General features: G+C 44.6%; 1 protein-coding gene across 1 annotated transcript in view; it reads left to right on the top strand.

Annotated features, from left to right (window-relative positions):
- Positions 1–23,938, top strand: part of TRHR (thyrotropin releasing hormone receptor) — a 77,867-nt gene that overhangs the window by 29,950 nt on the left and 23,979 nt on the right. The window contains exon 2 of the mRNA XM_066624388.1: positions 676–1,062. Within this exon, the coding sequence (XP_066480485.1) occupies positions 676–1,062 (387 nt within the window). The remainder of the gene's footprint in view (positions 1–675; positions 1,063–23,938) is intronic.

The raw sequence follows: 23,938 nt of genomic DNA, 5'->3' as shown, positions 1-23,938 counted from the left end.
AAGTTGCAATATTTCAACTTCCAGGTCTTTGTATTTGGGGATCTTTTCTAATTGTTTCTCCTTGATTCAACATCACTTAGAATGGCCTACATCAATAAGCATCACTAAGGGCACAAGCCTGTTCTGAGCTGGAACAGGCAAGTCAAGAGGCTTGCACCTTATTCAGAGTAGCATAGGGGTCCAAACTTTTCCCCTTACCTCTGGGTAAGGCACCCTGGCCCCTATGGGTCTCCTTGCACTTGTGCCATCTCTTGAGGTGGCACGATTCTGAGGAGAGCGGAGCGGCTTGAAGCCACTCTGAGCTCCCCAGAAACAGGTTTTGGGATCCGGCATAACTGCCAGACCCCAGCCCTGCATCCCATTCCCCACCAGCCAGCCCCCAGGGCCTCCCACCGCCCATTCTTTCCTACCCAGGAACGCCTCCCACCCACCTCCTCCCCATCTCAGAATCTTTCCCTTGCCTTCATGGGAAATCGTTGGGAAATTTTTGCCATTTTTTGAGCCTTTTCTTGGAAAATCTGTAAAAGCAAACAAAGGCCAGTCCCTCTTTTTGCTAGGCAAAAACAAAACAAAATAAAACAAAAAACCCTTAGACTAGCAAGAGGTTTCCCTACAACCTTCATGTTTTTCCCCCTCATTTTGCTCATAGGATATACCTTTTTTCCCCCCTCACAGGTTACCAAGATGCTGGCTGTGGTTGTCATCCTCTTTGCCTTTCTGTGGATGCCCTACAGGACCCTGGTGGTCATCAACTCTTTCCTCTCTCACCCTTTCCAAGAAAATTGGTTCCTTCTGTTCTGCAGGATCTGCATTTATCTAAACAGTGCCATCAATCCTGTGATTTACAACCTCATGTCCCAGAAATTCCGAGCGGCCTTCAGGAAACTCTGCAACTGTCAGCAGAAACAGCTGGAGAAGCCCAACAACTACAGTGTGGCCCTCAACTACAGTGTCATCAAGGAGTCTGATCATTTCAACACCGAGTTAGAGGAGATCACAGTCACCGATGCTTATCTGTCATCGGCAAAAGTGTCTTTTGATGATACCTGTGTTTCCTCCGAGGTAAGGACCCAGATCAATGGTATGAAGCAGTATCCTTTAGTCTAAAATCTATATGTCACCTTGGCCCGCAGCACTGGGGGCCAAAGGTGGCAGGACATCCAAATATTGTTAAATGATTCCAGGAAGAAAGAGGTTGAAAGAGGTCCACAGTATCCTCTCTCCCTTCTGTTGTTTGGTAAGCATTTCCCAGTGGTCCCACAACTGGTTATGGGGAACAACAGCAGTAGCAATAGCAATGCCATAGTCCTACCAATGCCAGGGGAGGGCAGGGGGCCAGACAGGCGTGGTCATAGGTTTTTCTTATGTGCAGGCTCCTAGCGCATGCCTGGCAAGGGCCCTCCATTTGCGCCTCCATTGGAATACACATCTCTAACCACTGACTACCTTGCACACCTGTGAGGTTAGGCGGAGAGGTCAGAGATAAAGCTGCACTTTATATGCAGAAGGTTCAGCCACGATCTATATAGGACTTTTCTACGTCACAATTAGCAATGGCCATTTCATTCAGATTATCAAGCAGCAGCATCCGAAATGGCTTCTTGAGGAATGTAGTGCATGAATTTATTTCGACCGTTTTCAATACTGTATTCTGCAAGCTGGTACTGTCCAGAGATAGGAGCCTTTTGGCAACCCAAATATGTGATTCTTCATGCTTGTACACCTCTGACATTGAGAGTGAATTATATTTCCATTTCTCCTTACAGGGGATGTGAAGTTGAAGGACGATGCTATCTCTGCCGTGTTGCTGCTTCCCCTACGTTATTTGACCCCATGGTTCTGAACCAATCTGTGTTTTTTTCCCCCTAATAATCGTTGATGTTATAAAGTTCAAATGTGGAAGCTATTGTGTGCCATTAGACTATGCGTGCTTTATGGAGGTAAAAGGCAGATGTATGTGCATTTGTCATTCATGCCCCAGCATTAATTTCTCAACCACATGGGTTCTCTAGGGGGAGTCACCACATTGAATTTTATAGGAAGACTTCAAGGTAAAGAGATTAAGGAATGTAGTCCTAATGGGTGGACCACACACTCTGAGAAGTGGAGATGACAGGATGTGTGAGTGAATTGTGCACCCTGCTTTCATGCTTCCAGGAACAATGCACAGCTCTCAGCAAGCTGTGCAGGTTCAACGTGCATTTGGAATGTAGGTCCGATACATACATAATCCGCAGTGGTGTGAGAGCCATTGTGGCATAGTTTCTCTCAAGCAGCTTCCAGCCGTGACTAAAACAGCCCACTTTCAACTCCCCCCTCCACACTGATGCATTGTTCCCTTACCCAGGGGAGACTTCCACACTGCCCCCCATTGATGCTGCCGCATCAGTGGAGGGGAATGAATGGATTGAGTTCTTTGTTAGGATTGGGGCCAAAAACAGCTATCACATAGGAATGACTTGCACCATCATTTATTTATTTAAAAGTTTTACATACCACCTTTCCTATGCTCAAGTTGCTTTCCATATTACAGATTTCACTGTGTGGATCAATGATTTTTGCATGGAAAGGAACCATATTGCTGGTCCCACCTCACATGATTGTCCTCTGTAACTGACCATGCAGTGGGTCCCATCTCATAGCAGGAAGCATCTCACCATAAGGATAATATGTAAATTCTTCCTTGACCCAAAGTATAAAAGGTACAAGTTGTCTGTCACTCGCATGATTGCGTTTTGCCACTTCTGTTGTGCAAAGCCACTCATGGCATAATTCCGACACACTGAGACCCTAAGAGGACAAACGTGCTCCAGAGTTGGTCTTGCGATCAGAAGGATTACAGGTTTATTTTTTTTATTTCTCTATCAATAAGGATTCATTAATGTTGACCAATGAAAGTCTATACAATACTGAAGTTGATTTTTTTTTTTAAAGAAAACTACCCTAACATTTCCAAGTGACAATAGACTCAAACTCAACACTGGGCTAAGCCAAAAGCCAAGTATAGGGTGGCCCTTGGTATCCATGGGGGATCTGTTCTCAGACCCCTGCGGATACCAAAACCCATGGATGTTCAAATCCGTGGATCAGGCACCCTGTTGCCCTCTGAACGTGACTGGAGCATAGTTCTGGTTGCGTTCAAAGGGCAATAGGTGGCCCACCTGGTGGGTTCGTAACTCATGGATTTTCAAATCTACAGTTCCTGATCCTGCCGATACGAAGGGCTGCCTGTACTATAGTGCAGACTGCTACTGATCTATAGTACACGTAATTCATTTCATAGGATTCAGATTATCAATCAACAATCAAAATTTGATTAATTTAGGGCGCAATCCTAACGGCACCTTATGCCTTGTGTCCCTTGGGCTGGCCTGGGAGGGTCGCAAACATGCTGTAAAGCATGTTTGCACCTCCTTGGGAGGAAGCCAGGCCAGCACTCCCAGAAGCACTGGCCTGCGGGCGCTGATGGAAGCCTCCGCGCCAGCTTCCTCCCAACTCCTTGCATCAGCTCGGATGAGCCAACACAAGGAGCAAAGGTAGGCATGGGGGAGGTGGGGAGGAGGAGGGAGGAAGGTGTTCTTGGGCAGGGGGAGGGCAGGCGATGAGCAGCCCTGGGGGTGGGTGGGCGGGGAACAGGAGGCAGGGCGGTTATGCTGGATCCCAACCCCTATTCCTGGGGAGAATGGAGCAGCTTCAAGTCGCTCCGCTCTCCTCAGCCTTGTGCCACCTCCAGAGGTGGCGCAAGTCCAATGAGACCCATTGGGGCCAGCAGTCCTTACCCAGGGGTAAGGGGAAAAGTTTCCCCTTGCCTCTGGCTAAGCCGCTTGTGGCCACTATCCTGCACTGGATACAGTGCAAGCCTCGTGGCTTGCCTGTTCCAGCGCAGGATAGGATTGAGCCCTTATTGTGTGAATTCATCATTAGTGTTGTGAAAGCTATTAAAATTGCAAGCTTTTAAAATTTTAAAAATTGCAGTTCAGGATTATATAGATATGCTTCAATTAAAGAGAATACAGGTACCTCACCTGAAAGTTATTCTCCATTGAAACCAGTGGTGTAATTGAAAAGCAACCTTTTGCAGCAGATAGAACCTTTATCCTGCAAAGAAAGTCCTTTACTCTCTCCTCCAATTTCCCAGCCTTTGGCCACAACCAGCTTCTATCCTTTCAATCGTTTTGGATAAGACAAGGTGACCCTCCCGGTTCCCAGTTCCCTCAGTTCCTTCAGATATCACTCAGAAATATACTTGAATTGCATTACACCCCACTGTCAAGTCCCTTGCTGACTATACAGAGGAACTAACAATCCAATCCTGTATTTAATCCGAATGTGTCCTGTTGATTCTAATGGAACTTGGGGACCTTGTCTGCATATGAAGAAGAATAAGGTGGGAAAATATTGGGGTGGAAGAATGAACTGCGCAACTTTCATCTGCAGGTGGAGGGGACTAATATCAGGCTAGCAAAGAGCTGAGCTAAATCCTTTCTCCCTGACCTGTTCAGTTGCACTTTGAGGGAAGTTTTTATGTGAAGGAATACAGGGTTAGTCTCGGTATTCGAGAGGGTTACATTCCCAGAACTCAGGTGGATGGCAAAAAGCAAACTAAGGCAAATCCATTTAAAAAAGCAATGTCCTTTTGCTCAGAGATTTAAAAACAGCCTTGCTGACCTTTTGTAATGCACACAGAAGCAATCAGTCTCTCTCCAGGTGCTTAGAAAGGCTTCGCTCCAAGGCACCCACGTTCCCCGGGAAAGAATGGAGGAGGAGATAATGTCCAGCCACATTGCAATAGTCAGTGAGCAGTGAACACATGGTGGCCTATGTAGCATATTCCTGCTGTCCTTATTTACCAGGGACAAGTCCATATTTTGTGATACCTGCCCCGATAAATGTTTATAGGATACCTTGGAGAAAAACAAAATATTTCTTTACACAGCATGTAATTAATCTGTGGAACTCCTTGCCACAGGATCGGATGATGACATCTGACCTAGACACTAATGTAAATATCTAGGCCTGCAGGTCCCAAACTTTGCTTTCGGGCGCTGAGGTAAACTCACAGGGGCACCGTGGGATATTTTAAATTTTCAAGGGAAACACAATGATACTCAACACCATGCAAACTACTACCTCAAGCTAGAGGTAGTTCACAGTTTCAACATTAGATCATGTGACATTCCTTTCAATGACATTCTGTTTGAGATATGTTTTTGTTTGCTTGTACTGTCAGCTATGCTAGTAACCTAACTACTTAATAAATGGAACTGTAAGGTGTTTCTTTTGACCTAGGGATACCATGAAAAAATTACTGAGATGCTAAGGGCACCATGAACTGAGAAAATTTTATAACCTCTGATCTAGAGCATAGGTTGCCATTTTGTATGCTGCAGACAGACCATGGAGGGAAAGCATTTGCACAACCTTGGGGGCCACAACTGAAAAGAACCTGTCATATGTCCCCTTCAAATGAGCTTCAGAGAGGGAGGAAACATGGAGCAAGGTCTCAGACAGAGAGCAGAGCAGGTGGGCATGTTCATACAGGAAGAGATGGCCTTGAGTATCCTAGTTCCATGACATTAAGGGCTTTGAAGGTCATAATCAGCATCTTAAATTGGGCCCAGTAACATATTGAAAGCCAATGGAGATGCTACCAAATTGGAGTTCTATGCTACCAAGCACAAACCCCCACAAGAGCCCATGCAGTCACTTTCTGTATCCACTGAAGTTTCTGGTCATTCTTCAAGGATAGCCCTATATCAAGATAGGTGCAATAATTTAAGCTGTCTGCAAACAGGATATATGTTACATGGTTAGATATGCCTCCATCAGAAAGAGGCACAGATGGTGCACCAGTTAAGACTCGGCAAAGATGCCCCTGGGATCCAGGAGTACCTTCAAACTATGAACTTGACCTTTCAGAGAGAATTATCCCATCTGGACAGGCTGTAATACAAATCCACATTGGCTTTCCTAAAGACCAGAAACACCTCTGTTTTGTTTGTACTCAATCTCAGTCTATTAGCCCACATCAAGTCCATCACGGACCTCAGGAAACAGTCCAGAACCTCCACTGCCTATCCAGAATAAGAGGCAAAGGAGATGTAGAGCTGGGTTTCATCAGGATACTGATGGCATCTTAGCCCAAACCTCTGGACAACCTTTCCCACAAGTTTTATGGAGATGCGAAACAGCAAGGAAAACATAACCTTGAGGGACCCCAGACTCCCAAGGGGTTAAACAGTTGTCTACCAGCACCATCTTCTAGGACCTGCCCCTCTAGGAAAGAGTGAATTCACTGCAAAGCAGCACCCTCCAAACCCAATGCAGTAATGGGGCCCAGATGGATGCCATGGCTGATGGTATGAAAGAGCACTATGGAGTCCAACAGAATTAACAGGTACACAGACATTCCCTTGTCCAGTTGTCAACACAACAAAGGCCATTGAAATCCCAAACCTAGTCAGAGTTCAGACTGAAAAGATATAGACAATCTGTTTCGTCCAGTAAGGTCTGGAGTTGGGTCACCACCACTTTTGGAATACATTTCCTCTTAAATGGCAAATTGGAAACAGACCAATTAATTCCTGGGTTGACTAGGCCTAAAGACAGTTTTTAAAAATATAGGTGTGCCCCAGTATCTATGAAGGTTCCGTTCCAGAACCCTATTCCGGTGGGGACGCATGGGGGGGACGCATGGGGGTACACATGGAGGCCCATGGATAAATGAAACGGTGGATACAGGTTCTGCTTTAAACAGATCACATGGGCCCCCCCCATGTGATCTGTTTAAAATCACATTACTACTATTAATATTTAGATCCTGATTTTCTACAAAACAATGTTCATAGAGCAGTTTACATAGAGGGCAGCCCTATCCTATGGTGCTCTGGTGCTGCAGGTCCAGCTGTGCAGAAATGGCCACCAGAGTCTCCTTGGGGGAAGGGAACATTTGTTCCCTTACCCAAGGTAGAGTTTCACTGGTGCTAATGGGACTTCTCTGAGCTGTACCCACTATTTAGGTGGGCAGCTCAGCTCAGGAGGCCTGCTCAGCTCAGGTAGCTCGGCTCAAGAGGGGGCACAGGATTCAGCTGCAGCCTCTACCACTGCCCCGCCCCCCTCCTGGGCCTGATTCACTCTCTGGACCTCCTTCCCTCCACCAAGTTTCACCCCCTCCTCACCTTCCCCCTGCCCCCAAAAGCCTTCCCTCTGAATGGCTAGAACTGCCTGGAGCTCCTGGCTCACATCTGCCTTCATAACTCATTTTCATTGCTGGTGGTACAATAGTCATGATGATTCCCTTTGTGTGCCCCTCCCCATTGCTTTTATCTGCTTGATAGTAGGTGATAGTCAACAACTTCTGCGATGGGCTGGCGGGAGGTGATGGAGGCAGACTTGGGTTGAAGGGCTCCCTGATTCACTGCTACCTCACTCCCCTCATCATCTACCACTGATGCAAGCTGTATCAGGTTCTTCATGTTTGGACCACCCACTCCTCTCCCAGTCTGACGAAAACTGTTTCTGCTGTACAAATATTCTGCTGCAAGAGCTTCCATACACAATGAGTATTGAAAAAATCATTCCCGCTGTGCAGTCTGCAGTCTTTGACTATCTCATTTCCAGCCTCACAGCAAAATGTTTACTTGACAAAGCTCTTCTCTTTCAATGTCCTGCTTGTTTTGCTTGCTGGGCTTTCAATTTCTGCTGCAACTTCCCATAGAAGACTGGGAAATGATATGGATATTTACCCTGCACATCCCTGATCTTGTCTGATCTTGGAAGCTAAGCAGGGTCAGGCCTGGTTAGTACTTGGATAGGAGACCGCCTGGGAATACCTGGTGCTGTAGGCTTATACCATAGTCTTTCGAGACTGAAGGCTGTCAACCAAGAGATGTTGAATGAAGTGCTCAGCAATCCTGGAAGAAAAAGGATAGATCAAATGTAAATAAACATTTACACTCGGTAGCTAAAAACTTCTCTTTGGGACATAAAAACTGTGCAACAGGAGTGCCCTCCTGGGTTTGAAGTTGAACATAGTGTTTGGCATTCAGTTATTGCATTATTCCTGTGTAACTGTTGTTTGAAATGATTACGCTATAAATACAAAAGTTTCATCACTTTGTCTCACTTTTGTTGAGACATACAAAATTATGCAGGGAATGGACAGAGTGGATAGGGAGATGCTCTTTACACTCTCACATAATACCAGAACCAGGGGACATCCACTAAAATTGAGTGTTGGGCGGGTTAGGACAGACAAAAGAAAATATTTCTTTACTCAGCGTGTGGTCGGTCTGTGGAACTCCTTGCCACAGGATGTGGTGCTGGCGTCTAGCCTAGACGCCTTTAAAAGGGGATTGGACGGGTTTCTGGAGGAAAAATCCATTATGGGGTACAAGCCATGATGTGTATGCGCAACCTCCTGATTTTAGAAATGGGTTAAGTCAGAATGCCAGATGTAGGGGAGGGCACCAGGATGAGGTCTCTTGTTATCTGGTGTGCTCCCTGGGGCATTTGGTGGGCCGCTGTGAGATACAGGAAGCTGGACTAGATGGGCCTATGGCCTGATCCAGTGGGGCTGTTCTTTTGTTCTTATGTTCTTATCACTGCAGAATGAATGAAATAGATTTTCACTCCAAACTTTCACAGCCTCAGGGACATTATTCAGATCATTACCTTTATTATTACACTATACTCCAAGCTCTTTTGTGATGCAGAATATTTTAAGTTGAATAAGAGAAAGGGAGGAGAACATTTTTAACTAATAGTTTGTAACTGAAAAGCAATTTTCACAGACTGTGAGTCCCCAGTTGGTTTTTTACATTAGAATTAAACTTCATGAGCCATCCTTGACTTCCTCTCCGCTGAGATAAAATGAGTTAGCTACAAGTACTTTATTGCAAATATATATGTGCGCTCTTGACTGCATGCATTACCAGGGGTATATCAAGTGTATTCAATTAAGTATGTCCACCGATCTCTCCATACTTGAAATTTCAATATTTCTGATGGTTGCTTTTCTCCCTCTACTTCAATCATTTATTCTCATAACATGGAGTAAAAGCTGTTCGCTGAATCTTACCAGCTTGTGCTATGAGCTGAATGTATACCATTATTTTAGACATGGTCAAAGTTGCTACATTTGCATGTTAATAAAATGCTTTTTGAACGAACCTGCATGGGGAATGACAATCTTTTGTTCCCCAGAAGTGCTAATTCTTCCTTGCTGGAAATATTTTAGTAGATAAGTATTCTATACTTTGAAGTGGTGCAGTCTCCTCTGCCAAGTTTTACTATCTTAAAACCCAATCTACTTACCAGTGTGGCGCCCAATGCCAGCGGCGTAGCTGAGGGGGTGCAGGGGGTGGTAGTTGCACCAGGCATCAAGCTTTAGGGGGGGCAACAAGCTAAGCTTGACACTAATGACCAAAATTGTGAAAATCTTGGTTTGTATGAATAATACCATCATGTTACATATCATTGGAAAGGTAATTTAATGCAGAGTGCAATGAAACAAACAGCACTGGGATATCTGTTTTCTATCAAACGTTAAGGCCAATTAACCAGAAAATGAAAACACAACTGACTTGTGGAACAAAAAGTGGATTTGCTTAACTCCAAACTGACCTATGAGACTGTCTGTTCTGAGAGCCAATGAGATGTTATTATGATTCAGTATGGAACCAATAACTTTTTATTTCCTTAATTAAATTTGATTTTTTCATCCGGGGGGGGGCTACAAAATCTTCTTTGAACCAAGGTAGCAGATAGATGCCTTAGCTATGCTTCTGACTGGGGGGAGGCAGCAGACCAAGTGGGGGGTGAGCAGCTGGGGGGAGGAGGAGGGTTCCTTCTAGTTTTCACTTTTTAAAAAGCCCGGGTGTGACATCACTTCCGGTTGTGACATCACATCTGGGGCAACATTTTGAGTTTGGCACCGGGCTACACGATCATTAGCTACTCCACTGTCCGATGCATCCTGCAGGGGAGTTTCAGCCTCTGCTTTAACTTCTTAAAGATAATTCAGATTGGTTAACTTAACAGATCCAAAGCATTATAGGTGTCCCCCGTATCCATGGATCTGCTTATCCACAGTTTACTGCGCCCCCTGCCCCTTCACCAATTAACGCCATTTAAATGCTTACTGCTGGGAAATGTTTTGCAGGATGCTGTAAGCATGCAAGCTTATAGCACATGTAGGCAGGCTGCAGGCAGCCTGAATGCATGAAGAAATTGGATTAATATCCTGCTTCCTGTCAAGGTTCAATCTGGTCTCTTCAAACATTCAGGCTGCCTTCACATGCTATACACTTGCATGCTTATAGCATCCTGTAAAGGAAGAAACATTTCCCAGGGGTAAGCATCTAAGGGTGCAATCCTAACCCACTTTCCAGCACTGACATAAGGGCAATGCACCTCCGAGGTAAGGGCACAAACGTTCCATTACTTTGAGGAGGCCTCTGTGAGTGCCACCCAACTACAGGATGCAGCACATGTCCCATTGACACAGCTATGCCAGTGCTGGAAAGTTGGTTAAGATTTGGGCCTAAATGATGTTAACGGGGAAGGAAGGGCAAAGGGAGGCCACAGAGGGTGCAGAGATAGGGTTCCCCATATCCATGGTTTCCGTATGCATAGGGGGTCTGAAATGAATCCCCACAGATATGGGGGACACCTGAATATATAAGTATCAAAAATAATCATGTATAATGTGTTTGTTTCTGAAAATCACTCAGAGGATTTCACCAAATCTGTTCGTCGAGGGTGGTGTTTGAAAGTGATCACACACGCAGAATAATGAGATGATAGCAGCAGAGAATTTTGTATATGAAATGCTACTTATTGCCATTGTTTATTGCGGGTGTACAATGTTAGTTCCCAGGTGTGCCCGATGCAGTTCTTTGATTTTGCTTAACTTGATGTAACTAAATAGAAAATGCAGAAAATACATTTCAAGCAGCATGGGGTCATGTATACTATGAAAGTACCATGTAGACTATGTATACTGTGATTGTGTTTTCATTAATGAAACTATTGAGTGTTTTTTTAAAAAAATGTGTACAGATTATAGATACATTTTCATTTCATGGTCTACGTTTTGTTTATATTTATAATATTGCCTGCTAGAGTGGCATAAGGGCCCAATCCTATCCAATTTTCCAGTGCCAGTGCAGCCATGCCAATGGGGCATGCACTGCATCTTGTGGTAGGGATGGAGTCACAAAGGCCTCCTTAAAGTATGGGAACATTTGTTCCCTTACCTTGGGGCAGCATTGCGGCTACACCGGTGCTGGAACATTGGATCGGATTGGGCCCTCAGTCAAGAAATGGATTGTATCCTAACCTCTTCTGCAGATGGAAGGTGCTTCCATTTATGCAAAGGAGAGAAGCAGTCATTGTGATCTTCCCATAACCCCAGATCTCTCAGTTCCCCCACAGAATTCCACACTGGAGGTTCACCCCGCTATCCAGAGTGAATTTTCAAGGGTGCAGAGGACTATCATGTCAAGAAGGGCCAAGGAACAGGGCCGGCTTTTAGGTAATTGGGGCAATTTTGCCCAATTGGGCCCCACACATTATGGGGACCCCATACTGCCCTTCTGCCCACTGTTTATTCCAATTGCCCCAAAATTGGTGCCACGCAGGTGGCAGCATGCACATCTTGCTCTTTCCCTGCGCTCACATCTCCCAGCACCATCCTCTACCCCTCTCACTCCTGAGTCGGCTGCTGCACATGGGGTGGCGATGGGTGAGAGTCAAGGGGGCATTGTGGGCTGGGTGTGGGCTCCCTCCCTCTCTCCCTCTGACTGACCTCCCAGGTGCCTATTCTACATAACCTGTTATGACATATGCCTCAGGCCTATAGTCAATTTACAGGCTGGATAGGGCAAGGCTAGGCCCTGATGTACTGGCCTGCATACATGTAATGTAGCCCAGGTGCATCATGGGATTGGCTGATGCAACAGGGCACAGCAGGGATGATGCAATACCCTGCAATATCATGTCACCAGACAATGAGTCATGCAGTCACCAGCTCGTAGCCCGCTTCTCATTGGCCAGTGCCAATATATATTGCAGCCTGTGCAAGCTGCTGTGTGGGAGATGTGATGTGGAGTGTCTGCGGGAACCTACGTAGGTAGAGGTGATCTGAGAATTAAGAAAAGTGCTTTCTTTGCTGTTTGCTTGCTGAGCTGCCTTTGCACTGTAAATATTGTATATATCTTCAAGTAAAGGACATCTGGTGGTGGAGCACTGCCGTGCCTGTGCCTTGTTATTTACCGGGAGTATCTGCCTGAACTTGAGTCTCTGGAGCTGTGGTGTCGGCTGCGTACTGCAACATAACCACTAAAGGTACAAGAGTCCTATCCACCTGCACAGAAGTAATGTAATTTTTTTCTTGGACTGACTCCATTCAAGAGCTAAAAAAATTAAATGATGGGGCCCCACAAAATTAGAGGGGCCCCTGCAAAAGCATTTCCAATTGGGCCCTGCAGCTCCTAAGGCCAGCCCTGCCAAGGAAGTTGTCATTTCAAGCATGATTAATCTAACGTTTACTGTAATGATATCAATGTGAATGAAAGCAGGAATTGGAGATGATGGTTATTGATCAAGGTCAAGGGTGGGGAGAGGTACACTGGCATCTACTGGCGGATATCTGACGAACTTGGAGTAGGCCGTCAAAGGTTTATAACTTCCAATGCTTTAACAATAGCAACTACAAAAAGTTTTCTTCAACAGCATCAAATTAGACTGCTGAAATAAAGAAATCTTGTGGGAAACCGGGAGCGGATTTTGGGTGGAAAGCTGTGAGCTCAGTTCTGATGCTCTAAACATGTTCTTGCACGGAGTGTATGCTCAGGAGTGACCTGTTCCTTCATCCTAACTGTATGACTCTTCTTACTGGTCATTTGGGTTCTTGAACATTCAAAGTAGAGCCCACAAGCCTGAAATCTGCCCATCCCTGATCTGGACTATGTAGAAACAAGAGTGAGTTGTTATTCGTATTCTTTGTCTTCTCCGTGGTTGGTTGAAACTGCAAGAAGTTAGTGTACTGTTTAGTGTACCATTTATGGACACAAAAACAAACCTTCTGATGTTGAAGTCCATCCAAAGATTCATTGAGAGGTATCAACATGGGAAAGATTTAAAAAAAATTTTCTCCAAAATGTTTGCAGCAATAGGTTTATTTTATATAGTCTTTGGTTTCAAATGGCTTTTTAAGGAGTTTAAAAGCAAGGTTGCAATATTCATAATCCCCCCTCCTTCAGTTATCCACTGCAAGTTCTTTAGCCTGATGAGTCTCATTTCTCAGGTGGGGTAAAGAGAAGGACTATATAGCTCCTATGTGACTTCACTTGGTGGTAGTAGATTTCTAGAATGGTTCTCACCCACAAGAAGCCACTTTTGTGGAATGTTTTTGGTGAGTCATTTGCCTTGCTTCTACATGCCGTTTTTAATATTGTGTTTCTTCATGTGTTGGTTCATTAACATAGATTGCACTTTTAATGACTTCTATTAACAATGATAGGAGCATGCAGAGTTATTTTGTTCTTTTTGTAACTTGCTGGGCTTATTGATCATTTTTAATTGTTATGACAAATTGTTTTGACAAATGTTATGTCTTTATGTTCTAAATCCTTCACTGTTGAAAATGCTATGGTAATGGGGTGGAGTGGGTGAATTGGCCCAGGAGGGGGGCAGGAGTGGCAGTGCCAGCATGTGCCTAATCCTATCCCCCTTCCTAGGCCTAATCTGCCAATTGCACTTGTAATATCGCTCGCACAGGTCTGAGCTGAGCCATTATGGCTGCTGGAGCTTACCCTGGCGCAGGGGGATAAATGTCCCCTTACCCCGAGGAAACTTTCAGCAGCTGAAATCCCTTTGAGGAATGCAGCGTAGTCAGCATCACTGGCAGGAATTTAGCTAGGATCGGGTTGTTAAATGCTTCATTTTGGATCAGTAACGCGGGTGTCCCCCAGCAGTACAGAATTAGATGCGTAAGAAATGATGTCATGATGTGACTTAAACAATCTGAACTGGAGATGCAAAGATACCACTAAAAAGGAAATGAACCAATTCAGCAAAGGGACATGAAAGTTTCCTAGATGAGTCATGGATGAATCATGAATGAGACCAGGCCGTTGTGATGTCATCCACTTACTTCACTGACCACAGTAACAAGTAACCAATCAGAGAGCCGCAGAGTTCTCCTTTCTGGAGTGGAAAGGCGGGACATAAATTCTACTAATAAATAAATAAATAAATAAATAAATAAATAAATATGGGTATGTAATGTGGTTCTTGATGGTAAATGAAGCCACAAGGTTGAAATCCTACATATACTTAAAGAGTAAATACCACTAAACTGAAAGGAACGGTCTTCTGAGTAGGCACACACAGCATTCTGTTTTGAAAGCGAGAATACTACACAAGTTGTTGAAATAGAGTGAATGTTTTGAGGATGGCAAAAATATTCCCAAATTGCAGCAAGTTGTTTTGGCTTGGCCCTCTCAGGCACCTGTACCTGTGTGATCAGTGACTAGAGGGGGTGCAAAGCTCTAAGTTTCTCAGGGAGCCTCATTGCGGGATGCAAATGGCCCCTCCCACTCTCCTTTGGAGCCATTCCAGGCCGTGGGAGCAAAACGGAGGCAAACGCTCCCACCGCCTGGAATGGGTCCAAAGGGGGGAAGTGGCTGCTTGCACACCATGGTGAGGATCCCTGCAAAACTCAGGGCTTTGCACACCCTCTAGCCACGCCACTGTGTGTAATGATTGCTGCTACCTCCTATATGAACTTGCTGAGTGATTCTCACACATTTAGCAGCGGGACCCACTTTTTTAAGAATGAGAATCTGTTGAGACCCACCAGAAGTGATGTCATGACTGGAAGTGACATCATCAAGCAGGAAGAGTTTTGACAATTCTAGGCTGCTATCCTATACACGCTTGCCCAGGAGTAAACCCCATTGACTATCATTGTTAGAAGCATATACATAGTAGCCTGTTCAAAGTAGAGATCTGTAACATTTCCCCAAATGCTGTCTCATACCCTAGTAGCATCAAATCTAATAGATTAAAAATAAAATATTGAAATGAATGGGGACCCACCTGCAATTGGCTCACAACCCACCTAGTGGGTTCCAACCCACAGTTTGAGAAACAACGAACTAGCCTATAGCTCTCTAAGGTGGCCTTTGAAAACTTAAACATGACAAGACTTGGAATGGGAACACTTGGCCTTGTGCAGTCTCATTCAGCAGGTGGTTCATAACACAGCCATGAGAAATGCACTGCTTATGAATGTGCTTGTTCCAGTGAGAAGACACTCGCTTGATGTTCTTTGCCAGTGGCTGACATTTGACGCTTTCTGACAGGGATATTTGCTACTGTTCTGAAGAAGTGTCTGCCAAATGTCAGTGCTGTTTATATTGGGATCAAGTAAAGAAGGCTGGTACTTCTGACATATAATGAGAAATTGCTGGAATTGTGAGGATCCACAGGAAGCTGGGCAGTAAAAGTAGACCTGACTCCAACATGTTACCCACGACGGTGACTGCTTTGGGTGAGGCAAATTAGGAGAGGCAACAAACAGGTGAGCAGTGGCACCAAAATGGCTACCACTGAGGGATGGGCAGTTGCAGAGGTCTCCTTTGAGTAAGGAACATTGGTTCCCTTACCTGGGGTAAACCTCTTCCACCTGGGGGTCTACTTGAACCCTTGCTATGTTAATTCACTGGAGCAGGTCTGTGTGGACCCACACAGCAGGATCCAGGATCCACATCCAGGAAGAGGCCTAGAATTTGGTGGGCACTACCACCGCTAAACCCACCCCTTTCATGGACCAGATCCACCCTCCCCCTGCCCCCATTGCTGCCTCTTTCTGCCCCCCCCCCCGTTTTGCTTCCACGCAGTCCAGTCTTAACACATAACACTTTTTCTTGGAAGGACCTAGAGGTCCTGATGGTAGTACTAGTTCACTAAGGCATATTCATTGTGTAAATACTGCACCATCAAGCAATGGCTTGCATGTTTGAATAAACCATCACAGCTTTAATATTCGAAATAGACATTTACATAACCTTAGATGCATTACTTTTGAAGAAGCCAGCTCATAAATTCAGCTGCCAGTCATCCATGGCACAACACCCACAGGCAGAAAACGAGAGTGTAATGAACAAACTATTCATGATCTTGAGATCCTGAAAAACTGCATTGAATTTTATTGTATTGTAAAACTGTATTGAAATATAAAATTTCACTATATTTATATCCCCCTTTTCATCTGTTATATTCAAATTTGGAAAGCAAACCTGGTAAAAAGGCAAAAGAATCCATACAAAAATTTTACAAAAATCACAATTAATAATCATGTGTTGATAGTTAATATAGTCAATGTCCCCTTCCACCAAGGAGACTCTGGCAGCTGCCGCAGCGCACATAGGATGCAGTGGTAGCCATTTTGGTGCCACCGCTCCACTGAGCACCGGGCAGCTCAAGAATTGGGCTGCAAACCAGCACTACTAATTATCACCTTTAAATATTTTTATGTCTATTAATTTTGGTGTGAAGATTTCAAAAATGCTGCTTGTCGGGGTTCCCCTCCTCCCACAGGTCCCCAACTTACCCAGGGCAAAGACTTCTGGGCCAGAAGATCAGGGAGGAAGCCAGTGGAACATGGGGCCACCTCCCCATATGCTGCCTGGGCACTCCTGTGGGTGGCAAAGCGCAGCAGAGGAACACTGTACACCGAACCCCCCGCTTCTCCCTCCGCCTTGGAGGAGGGAGGGGAGAGACAGGACGCAGGCTATTCGGCTGCTGGGCAGCTGCCCCTCCCCCGCCTCAGGGGAGAAGGGGAGCACTTCCTTGCCCAGCCAGCCAGAACCTGCCTTGCTGGGCAGGGCACTTGGCTGTGCCACCAGGAGCCCACAGCTGGACCTCCCGACGTCGCCTGCAAGTGGGCAGGGCCAGCCCACTCCCCAAATGCAGAGACCAGAGCAGAGGCAGCAGCCTTCCCAGCCATCTCTGGAACAACCCTGGCAGCTCCAGGTGAGAGGAGGTGGGAGGGAAACGGAGAGAGGAAGGGGAAGAGTTGTGGTCATCCCAGGGGAGGGCAGTCCCAGAGACACGCCCTTTTTGTACCATCCCTGTGAGGGAAGGGGAGGGGCCAAAGGGGAGGGGTCTGCCCTACATAAACCTGGAGGTCAGGGATGACAAGGCAGTTGGGAGTTAGGAGAGCAGGCAGCAGCCCCTGCTCCTGACTCTGGTAAATGCTGCCAACCCAAAGAGGGAGAGCCAGGTGACACAACCCCCCCCCTTCTGGTGAACTAGTCTGAGGTCTCCAGAAGGGGGTCCCCCTTGGAAAGGCTGGGCGGGCCCTCCCCTCTCCCCCCCCCACAAGGGGGGCCTCACACACTAACATCAATAGTGTAGCCACAATTGTATAATACAATGTGTATTACAAAGCATTAGGCAATAAGATAGATAAAAAGGGGCAGGAGGTCTGGTCTAGAGGGTAGAGCTTCCATTAGCCTGAAGATAACATCAGAAGGTTGCCAGTCTGAGAACACCAGTAGTTCCCTGAACGGGGAGACCTTGAAACAACTGACAAGCTGAACCGAGTTATTCCATCTGCTGTGAGCGAAGAAGCGTCTTGGCTGCCCTCCATGTGGGAGCTGCTGTCAACCTGCATGGGAGGCACTGGAGGCCAGAAGTGAGATCAGACCCAGAAGATCCATCTGAAATGTTGTTGGTTCTTGAAAGAGAGAACCGTTTATGATTGTAAAAATCCCCTTGAGGGATTTAGAAATGCCTGCCTATGTAAACCATGTTGAATAAAGTCAGAGGAGTAATCTGATGACCAGAAAGGCAGTATATAAATATCGAGTTGTTGTTGTTGTTGTTGTTATTATTATTATAGTTCGGCTGTACTTGTCGTAAGAGGCGACTAAACAGCCACGGGGTAGATGGGACTCGTCAGCCTGGGAAGGCAGCTCATCTGAGAGAAGGAAAACTCTGATCCCAAACCTCCACTGCCTTGTGGCTACATCCAGTTATGGAAAAGGCTTCAGGAGTCCACCTTGAGGCAAAATCCAGAGCCGGAGTCCCTGAGGCAGTTCATGGCTGAACACAGTCACGTTCTGGCAACTCCTGTGACGCCGCTGGAACCAACCGTATTGGCCTCTGCCTTTCCATTGGACCATTTCAGCGACGTGGAGAGGGGGGATTTGCTGCATGGGTAACAGCCTATCCTCCATACCTACTTTACCCAGGCTTCGCGCACTGGAGAGAACACTCTGTTCCAGAACCACCATTCAGAGCGTGATACCATAGTCTTCCGAGACTGAAGGATGCCAACAACATATTATTATTATTATTATTATTATTATTATTATTATTATTATTATTATTATTATTATTATAAACACAAAATTTAAAGTAACTTAAAAAATTTGCAGGGTACAAAAAAAAATCTAAGATTACCACTGGAATCAGTGCCTCTAAATTTTATACGAAACATTAAACATTCAACACAAACAATTTGATTACACAGTGTTATCTATAAATATTGGGAAAAATTCAATTTACCATATTCCAGCTAGAAAGGTATTTTTCAACATTTTTTGCAGTTAAAAATATTCTCTGCCTGATGAAATGAATGGTGAAAACAACTTTCATGTGTAGGGTTGTCAGATTTTTTTCAGTAGCTATGCTCCTGTGCCTTAAACAATACCCAAATACTCAGAAAATTAAGCAAACTGTCCTAAATGTTTGTGTCCAGCTGCTGTCTAATTTGTACAAGAAGGCAGGATTTTAGGCAGGATTGTCAGACTCAATTTCTGACTGTGTCCCTAATTTCGTGTTTGCGTCACCTTGAGTTCAGCCAGTTATCTGCTTTCCATGTCTCCCATTCTCTATCAATAACATTTTATTTAACAATACTCCAAGGGGAAGAGAGCATGTGAATTCATGAAGAACAAAGTCTGACATCGCTCTGCATGCAACCAAATATTGAACATGATGGAAGAAAATGTCATGACAGAAGATAAATTTCCACATTTAGGGCCCAACCCTATCCAACTTTCCAGTGCCAATGCAGCCGCAATGCAGCACAGAGGTAAGGAACCTTGAGGAGGCCTCCATGATTGCCTCTCCACCCCCAGGACTCAGTGCAAACCCTGCTGGCATGGCTGCATCAGCACTGGAAAGTTGGATGGGATTTGGCCCTTAGTTGGAAAAGAAACAATTTAACTTCACCCATGTGTGATCACATCTTTCTTATGGAACATTTGTAGTTTGACAGAGAGAGGGTGGGATAGCACATACCTTGTTCTATCCCCCTTCCCAGGCCTGGTCTTGTTATCTGGTGTGCTCCCTGGGGCATTTGGTTGGCCGCTGTGAGATGCAGGAAGCTGGACTAGATGTGCCTATGGCCTGATCCAGTGGGGCTGTTCTTATGTTCTTATGTTCTTATGGTCCTCTGGCACAGATACAGCTGGCTCTGGTCTGACTTAACTGTCAGTTAATTTACTGCTGGGGTTTACCCCGGGACAAGGGGACAAATGTTCCCTAACCCTGCAGAGACCTCTGGCAGCTGAATTCTCCCGCAGGAAGCAGAGTAGCCCATGCCGGCATCCCTGCATCAGCACAGGGGAATTTTGTGATGGTTGGGCTGCCTGACTGAGAATTCTCCCCCTTCCCAAATTTGAAACCCAACCTGTGGAGAAATGAATATTTCTTTACCCAGCGTGTAATGAATATGTTAATATATTAATAAAACTCCTTGCCACAGGATGTGGCGATGGCCTAGATGCCTTTAAAGGGGGACTGGACAAATTTCTGGAAGAAAAGTCCATCACAGGTTACAAGCCATGATAGGTATGTGTAACCTCCTGGCTTTAGAAGTAGGGTTACATCATAATGCCAGATGCAAAGAAGTGGCATCAGGATGCAGAAATCTTGTTGCCTTATATGCTCCGAGGCACCTGGAGTACCGCTGTGAGATACAGGAACCTGAGATTATACATGATACTAGATGGGCCTTTGACCTGATCCAGTGGGGCTCTTCTTATGTTCTTATGAATATAATATAACTTGAACATGCTTTTATTGATAAAAATGAGTCTCTTTTTTCAAGCATCCTGAAAACTAAATGAGAAGAAATTCATCTTGCCAGTCTTCTAAACTTTTGAGGTCCAGATCCTGACCTGAAAGATGAAGACATTAAAAGACATAACTAACGGTTTATTGGGGGGGAGGGGGGTTAGCGTTGAATGCAGATTTGCATGGGACCAGAAAATTTTGCCATTGTTGTTGAGGACTTGAAAGAAGTGGCTGAAAAGAAATGGTTCTGATGTTTGTGTGCAGGCTCTTCCCAGGCCTTAGAGGTGCTTCCTGGGATGTGTAGGTCAAATCCTGGACAACTCTGGAGAAACTCAAGATGCAAGAGATGCCAGTTCGATATGCTTGGCAGCAAGTCATTGGAGAAGAGGAAGCCTCCTTGGAAATGATGCTTTTCTAAATATTCTCCTGATCAGAGGCACCACTAGGGTTTGCTTCACCCCATGCAACAGCTCATTGTGTCACCCCTGTTATGGACCTCTTCCCATATCAGAACATACAATAAATTACAATATCATATACAACCTAAATGCAGTGGCATCACTAAGGTTGGTGTAACCCCCATTAACTTTGTTTATTTATTTTGATATATAACAGTACAAGTCACCCAACAAATCAGTAACCAACAAAAAACCAGTGGCCAATTTGATGACACTCAACTAAAGCCCAAATCTTCACCAACTTTCCAGCTTTGATAAAGCTCTGCCCATGGGCCCTGTGCTGCATCCTGCAGTCAAGGAGTCCTCCTCAATTTGTTTGTTCCCTTACCTTGGAGCTGTATTGCCCTTAGGTCTAGTATTAGCCTGAGACATGAAAATGACAGCTGACTCATACTAACACTTTATTAGTTCCCTGATGCATCACAATAACACCTCATTGGCTCTCAGAACAAGCAGTCTCATTGATCAGTTTTGAATTTTAAAAAATCTGTTTTTTGTTCCATAAGGCAGCTGTGTTTTCCTTTTCTGGTTATTTGGCGATAACTTTTGATAGAATACAGATATTTCAATGCAGTTTGCTTCATTGTATTTTGCATTAAATCACACATCAGATGATATACAACATGATGGTATTTGTCAAAAATACCCCAATTTTCACAATTTTGGCCAGTAGTGGTGTCACAGATACTCTTTGTGTGAGTCACCCAGTGTGGTCCGCACTGCCTTAGTGATGCCACTGCTCTTGATGGCTGAGGCTTTGGAGCAACCCATTCAATTTTGGTGCAGGAGAAAATATAGCAGCCATCAGCTAGTGAAGGAACAACTGCAGAGAGGAAACCTCCTTGCAAGAGTTGGAAGCAACAAGGTTAGGTCAAGCACGGATGTTGCCTGTAAACCAGTGGTTCCCAAACTTTTTCGGGCTAACGCCCCCTTGAGGCCCAGGAAAAATTCCTAGCACCCCCCACCTCTTTGCTTAATAGTCTACTGCAAATTCAAAACAAGTAATATAACACTATTAAAAAAAGCGTATGTATTTGACAAATAAATCTAGTAAACAGTATTTAAAGTTAAATATATAACATTTAACATTTTTAATAAATAACATTTTTAAAAAGCTAAATTTGCATCTCTTCTGCAACTACGTTGTCTTCACAAGTTTAATGGGATGGATGTATTTGGTGTAGGGATATCAGCTTATCAACATCTGGCTGGAAGGAACTAAGGAAAAGTCTTAGATCCCCACGTTCAATAATGTTCAGTCTGTTTCTTTGCTTGGAAAGTAGGTAGGCGACTGCACTGAAGCCTCGCTCCACTAAATATGATGTAGGGAAAGCAATGAAGTACATCTTAACTTTGTTCCACAGTGCAGGGTATCGGTCAAAAAAAATTTTTTGTAACCAAAAGTCTTGATATGACTGTTTGAACTTTGGCCTGAGCTCAATGTCATTTTGGAGTGAAATAAGTTCTTCCTCTACCATTCCTGTTTCATCATTGCCGATATCTAGGAATGGATTTATCACCCAGTCTGGTATCTGAAGCAAAAAAAGATCCTGAAATCTATCAGACATGTCTCTGTGCAACTCATCCAGGTGTGCACAATACACTTGTAGGTTATCGTCTGGTATGCTCTTCTCCTTCTCCAATTCAGAGAGGCTCGGAAACTGAAAGAGCTCACAACGGGCTATGTTACGTCTGAACAACTGTAACTTCGAGCGAAACGTGGAGAGAACAGATTTGACTTTGATAAGGCTAATCTCATTTCCTTGCAGTTGCAGATTAACTTCGTTAAACTTTGTGAATACATCAGACAAGTAGGCGGTATCTTGCTTGATGTTTCTTCGTTCATCAGAGAGAACAGGATTGGAGTCTTGGAAGAATTCAACAACTGTTCCAAAAACTGAATAGAAACGTCTCAGGCAGTTTCCCTTTGACAGCCATCTAACTTCTGTGTGCAACAACAAATGTTCAAAATCTTCATCATTCTCAATGCAGAGCTGTCGAAACAATCGAGAATTGAGAGCATGTGCCTTAATTTTATTTATCGCTTTGATAATAGTGTTTAATGATTTGTGAAGTCGACTGCTTAGGTTTTTTGCGACCAAATGTTGCCTGTGAATTACACAGTGGACCGTAAACACACCAGGTACAGCTTTTTTCAAGAAACTGATGAAGCCACGGTAACGACCTGTCATCGCAGGTGCCCCATCTGTTGCACAAGCAAGAATGTTGGTAAGCGGGATATCTTTCTCCTTGAAAAAAGTCTCAACAACACGAAATACTGACTTGTATCTGTTTCTAGTTGTCTTGCAAATAACAGCTCTTGAACCAAACTTTCATCTTTGACAAAGCGAACATAAGCAAGAAGCAAAGATTGATTGCCTGGAAGAATGGACTCATCTATTTGTAAACCAAATTCTATTGTTCTAAGCATGTTGCACAATGTGTCTTCAATATTATCAGCCATTTCATCCACTCTTCTTTGAACAGAGTTATCACTGAGAGGAATAGCTTTAATAATTTGTTCGGGTGACTTGTGTAGAACTGTGCGCAGAACCTCACTGACTGCTGGCAGAATAAGCTGTTCCCCAATTGTATGAGGCTTACCAGATCTAGCATTTAGCAATGAGATGTTGTATGATGCATGCAAACCATCAATGGATTGCTGTGAAGTGCTAGCAAACATATTTACAATATTTTTCCTTTTCTGTAATTGTTCCCAAAGTGACTGAAAATATGCTGAGTTTTTGTCTGCTTTATCAGAGTGCATTTTCTTCAAATGTTGTAGGAGCCTGGAAGGTTTCATGGCTTCATTTGAAAAAACTCCCTCACACAGTAGGCACATTGGTTGCTGCTCGTTATTTGGTGCTGGTACAAATCCATATTTCAGATATTCCACACTGTATTGCCTACACTTCTTTTTTGTTTGCTGTGTTGGAGCCATATTTTATTCTGGATCAAGAATATGCAAATTCTTTGCAAAGCACGCACTCACTATTTGCAGCAAACTTTGCAACCAACCTTCTCTGCAGAGTCTGCAGAAGTCCCCAGCAGGCCAAGTCAGGAAACACCTGTGCAAATCACACAACACTAATTGCAGCAAACTTTGCAACCAACCTTTTTGCATCCAGCATCAACCATCTTGTATATGTATAAATTTAAAAATAAATATGTATAAATATATTGCATATATTTTTTATCTTGGGGCGGGGGGGTGCATGCATGATGGGATTTTTTGGGGGGCAGTGCAGGCAGGTCCAGAGGGGTTGGGGGGGCAAGACTAGTTAGGCTGCAATCCAAGCCACTTCATTTCAGGGGGCTTACTTCCGAGTAGACACAACTGGGATGGGGCTCAGACTGGGAGATAGAGGCTGCAGATGCAGAGG

Source organism: Tiliqua scincoides, chromosome 4, assembly GCF_035046505.1.
Source record: "Tiliqua scincoides isolate rTilSci1 chromosome 4, rTilSci1.hap2, whole genome shotgun sequence".
In the NCBI taxonomy this organism is placed as follows: domain Eukaryota; kingdom Metazoa; phylum Chordata; class Lepidosauria; order Squamata; family Scincidae; genus Tiliqua; species Tiliqua scincoides.
This window is presented reverse-complemented; position numbering and strand designations above follow the sequence as displayed.